At 39.0% G+C, this 1,688-nt stretch overlaps 1 protein-coding gene across 1 annotated transcript; it reads right to left on the bottom strand.

The window, feature by feature from the left end:
- Positions 1-457: 457 nt before the first annotated feature.
- Positions 458-1,414, bottom strand: LOC114030615 (olfactory receptor 13C7-like). The gene has a single exon (XM_027845467.1). The coding sequence runs from the start codon at positions 1,412-1,414 to the stop codon at positions 458-460; it is 957 nt and encodes a 318-aa protein (XP_027701268.1).
- Between the last annotated feature and the right edge of the window lie 274 nt (positions 1,415-1,688).

Raw genomic sequence — 1,688 nt, 5'->3', positions numbered from 1 at the left:
GTTCTCTTTTCATTCCAAGTTTTCTTGCTCAAAGCTCTCAGACCCGTGTGCCTTACTGTTATTTAGATTAACTTAGTGGCTTGAAATATTACCTAGACTTTTATATTGGTCAGGCTAGAATAATTGAAACATGAATATAATTGAAAAATAATGAGCAAAGAAAAAGATAGTTGAAGATGAATTATTTCTTCAGGGTCAATAATAGAACAGTAAAGCTCCTTTCATTACTATCCATACTTTGTACACCAGACAAATATGTACCTCCATGACAAAGTACTTCTTACATTAGCTGGCTTTAGAGATTGAGTTTGTTGTCTGAAATAGCAGTTATAATGAGTGCTAAATAAAATAGGTTCTTTGTTTTGTTACATAGAACCTTTCTGTTTAAATATTTCTCAAGTTCATCTTTGCATGTATGTTCTTTCCTTCCCAAGGATCAGATAGAGGTTGTCTGAATTCACTCAGCGAAGAGCTTTCGACCCATCAAATTCTTCACTGCTGTCTTCACATCTTTGTTCCTCAGGCTGTAGATCAAAGGATTGAACATGGGAGTCACAACACCATAGAACAGGGAGATAAGCTTGTCTGTAATGTCTTCTTTGCTTACTCCAAGAGAGTCCTTAGATTTGGGTTTCACATACATGAAAAAGATTGTTCCATAGAATACAATCACCACAGTCAGGTGGGCTGAGCAGGTGGAAAAGGCTTTGCGTCTCCCCTCTGCTGAAGGGATCCTCAATATTGTGGAGAGGATGAAAACATAAGAAATAAAAATGAACAGCACTGGGAAAACCAGAAAAATTACATCAGCAAGTGTCATGCTAATCACATTAGGTAAGATATCTGCACAGGCCAATTTGAGGACAGCCAGGATTTCACATGTGAAATGATTGATGACATTATCTCCACAAAAAGGCAATTTCATTGCAAGAGAGGTTTGCACTGCAGAAGTGATGTCTCCTGCTATCCATGACCCAGCAGCCATTGACACATAAGTATCCTTGTTCATGATAACAGGGTATCTCAGGGGCTTGCAGATGGCCACATAACTGTCAAATGCCATCATGCTCAGGAGCACACATTCAGTTGCTCCCATTGCAAAGGATAGAAACATTTGTACTGCACAACCAGAAAAGGATATTATTTTCCTTGGGGTGAGGAAACTGTCTAGAATTAGGGGCACAGAGGACGTAGTGTAGCAAATGTCCAGGAAGGAGAGGTTGCCAAGGAAGGAGTACATGGGTGTGTACAGGTGGGAGTCATAGATAGTTACTATGATAAGGATACCATTGCCCAGAAGGATCACCAGGTACATCCACAGCACCAGAACAAAGAAAATGGTCTCCAGCCTTGGGTGGCCAGAGAGGCCCAACAGGACAAATTCTGTCACAATGGTTTGATTGGCCCCTTCCATTTTTTAAAGTTCTCTTTTACTCTCAGGCATTCTGAAGAAAACAGAGCACAAGTGATTTGTTATTTAAGTGCCATCAATGATTATGCATTTCTCATGATTGTATCCCCATTGTATAACTGCAAACCTATTATTGAATACCAGAATATATTTTAATATTTAAGACCTTGACCCATTTCCCAATAGATGGATAGTAAATAATATGAACAAACAGTTCTCAAAGAAATATTGCAAACTATAACAACCATATGGAAGCAAGAAGGAGCCAAGATGGTGG

This window comes from Vombatus ursinus, unplaced genomic scaffold, assembly GCF_900497805.2.
Source record: "Vombatus ursinus unplaced genomic scaffold, bare-nosed wombat genome assembly UNPS02014968.1, whole genome shotgun sequence".
Lineage (NCBI taxonomy): Eukaryota > Metazoa > Chordata > Mammalia > Diprotodontia > Vombatidae > Vombatus > Vombatus ursinus.
The sequence above is the reverse complement of the archived record's forward strand: the minus strand, read 5'-3'. Positions and strand labels throughout refer to the sequence as shown.